Here is a 2,652-nt window from a genome sequence, read left to right as displayed (position 1 = left end):
GTGCAGGATGGTGACTGAACAGGCTCCTCTGGCCTCCGCAGTGGCTCTGGTCTGGAAATTTGCTTAAGTTCTTGTATAGCCAATAACCAAAAATAGTCCATTATTTGGGAAGTCAAGCAAGGTGAAGAATAATTTGCCACTCTATGGAAGTACTATCAGGTACTTATCCAGTTCCCAGCTCACGGACAGCTGCATTATTGCAGCCCCTTACACAAGTCATCCTGCAGTGACACCCCAACAGGAGCCAGACTTTGAGCACGTCCAAGCTGGCAGTTCTAGCTCATGGGTGATGTTTGAGTCAGAAATCACAGGCCCCGCTGGGCAACCTTCCTTGGCGACACCACGCCTGTGCCCCTCGGTGCCCTGAGTCACCCAACGCCGTCTTGCCCCTGGGGTCCTGGTCCCGGGACTCCTGTAGGAGGGCATCCCAGACTGCCCCGTCTGGGGGGACAGTCAGCCCTTAGCCTCTGTGTGGAATGCCAGGACAAGAGCAGGGGTCAGGAGAGGGGACTGAGACAGAGCATGAGAAAGCAGTGAGAGTGGGGAGAGGCGTAAGAATAAGGCACCTGCGCAGGAGTGGGGGTGGACAACACGGGGGGCCGGGGCTTTGGAGCAGCCCCCCACTTACTGCGGATCTCGGCCGTGGCATACTTGGGGATCATGGAGTCGGTGGTGAGCTCGGGGTGCAGGATGCAGCCATGCGTGTAGGCGTCCATGGGCAGCGCGTCCAGCAGCTCCCGGTACTGCAGCACCCGCGCGTGCTGCGGGCTGCCCGCCTCCGGCATCAGGGCCACCACGTGCTCTGTGGGCATCGTGACTGGCGTGTGGGTGGCCGCGGCCTCCCCCACCCTCCTGATTCAAAGAGGCCGACTTCTGAGGCCACCCCATGCCCAGCGTCTTGGGACTCTGAACTGCCATGGTGCCCGCCCGCCCGCCTCTGGCTCCGGAGATAAAGTCCCTGCTGGCCTGGCCGCTAGGGCCTCCTCTGGGCGACGCCAGCCTCCCACTCCTCGCTGGAACCCGCCCAGCTGTGCCCGGGGCCAGGCTTGTGGCCAGACTTCCAGAGCAACTGGAAACCTCAGTATTTAAAGCTGAACTCTCCTTGATTTTTAAGTGCTGCCAATTCATTCATACTCTCTTTAACCAGTGCAGGTCTGAACCCGCGCCCCGCCCAGCAGCTGTTTGAAGTCTCTGCGGGGCAGCTGAGCTCTTAAAGCTGAGGAAGGTCAAAGAGGGGGAGAGGGCATAGGGTTCTATGGGATTCGGGGTGCCCGGGCATGCTCACAGGATGACTATGCTTGCAGAAGGGCTTCAGGGCCCTGGGCCCTACCCAGGCCTGGCACCCCTGGGAGATCTGGGCTCTGCCCCTGGGGTTAGCGCAGCTCGGGCCTGCTAGGGCCTGAGGGACTGTGACCTTGAGTCCCCTGGGGCTCTGGGGAGGGAAGCCATAGCTCCAGAGCTCTGAGGGGAGCGTCTGGGCCGTGCCATCTCCCTGGAGTGTCAGAGGGGATGTCTGTGGAGCCCCCAGGGATAGTGGCCACGCCCATGCTCTGCAGTTCCTGGGGGGTATCCGAGCCCTGCCATGATTCCTTTCTGGGGAGACTGGGGCTCACCCATGGCTGCAGTGGGTCCGCCAGGCCTCCCTGCACCTGTCTGAGCCCCAGGGCCCGGGGCGCTCGTCCCTGTGGGTGGGGTGCCTACCTCCCGTGAAGGTGCGCTCCACGTAGTCGATGATCTGGTCGTAGTCGCTGATGATGTTGTCGCGGTGGATGATGACCGGCACCTCCTCACCCAGGTTGAGCCGCATGAACCAGGGCTCCTTGTGCTCGCTCTGCGGCAGGCTCACGTCCCGCTCCTCACATGCCAGACCCTTCTCGGCGATCACCAGCCGCACCTGCAGGTGCCAGGGTGAGAGCGGGGAGGCGGGGCGCTGCCTGGGTGGGCGGGGCGTGCGGGAGGGGGTCACACATAGGGGGACACCGTTGCTTCCTGCCCATTCTTGGGCACCAGGCGGGGCGACGTGGGGCAGGGGAGGGCTGGGGGGGATCCCAGGTGCCTGGTGGGGGCGGAGGGCAGCTCCCCTCTGGGGACAAGGGCCGTGCTTCCTGGTGCTCAGGACCGGGGTTCCCAGCTGGACAGGCCCGGGAGGCCTCTGGCTCCGCTGTGTGAGTTGGGCACATTCTGTACCCTTTCTGCTCCTTATTTGCAAAACGGAGGCACTGATGGCACAGCGCAGTGCGGGTCGCCTGACAGCGCTGGGTGCAGGATGGTGACTGAACAGGCTCCTCTGGCCTCCGCAGTGGCTCTGGTCTGGAAATTTGCTTAAGTTCTTGTATAGCCAATAACCAAAAATATTCCATTATTTGGGAAGTCAAGCAAGGTGAAGAATAATTTGCCAGTATCAGTCGAGCCCTTTATTTTCCCCAATACCTTCCCATGTGGCTGTTAGACGCTCAGTAGCCTCCAAGAGAAGGACAGAGCAGAAACGTCTCAGTTCTTCTAAGATTTATTTTCATTTACTTATGCATACAAAACAGGGGTGTAGGCCGGAGGTGTGGGGGTGAGAGGATTCACCAGAGACAGAGTGGGGAGCAGGACAGGCAGATCGACAAAGTACACTGCTGAGGGGAGCAGCGGGTGGGTCAGGAGAGG

The 2,652-nt window shown here is 60.9% G+C and overlaps 1 protein-coding gene across 2 annotated transcripts in view; it reads right to left on the bottom strand.

Annotated features, from left to right (window-relative positions):
• GDAP1L1 (ganglioside induced differentiation associated protein 1-like 1) overlaps positions 1–2,652 on the bottom strand; it is a 16,867-nt gene that overhangs the window by 8,056 nt on the left and 6,159 nt on the right. Inside the window, exons 2-3 of one of the 2 annotated variants that reach the window (XM_004687396.2) lie at positions 1,702–1,894; positions 629–802 (exon numbers count right to left, since the gene is read on the bottom strand). In XM_004687396.2, the coding sequence (XP_004687453.1) occupies positions 629–802; positions 1,702–1,894 (367 nt within the window). Of the gene's footprint in view, positions 1–628; positions 803–1,701; positions 1,935–2,652 lie in introns of both variants that reach the window. The other variant, XM_012728440.1, reaches the window with a different exon arrangement.

Source organism: Condylura cristata, unplaced genomic scaffold, assembly GCF_000260355.1.
Source record: "Condylura cristata isolate star-nosed mole 26May11 unplaced genomic scaffold, ConCri1.0 scaffold00022, whole genome shotgun sequence".
NCBI classification, from domain to species: domain Eukaryota; kingdom Metazoa; phylum Chordata; class Mammalia; order Eulipotyphla; family Talpidae; genus Condylura; species Condylura cristata.
Note: the sequence above shows the minus strand (reverse complement) of the source record. Positions and strands in the feature narration are given on the sequence as shown.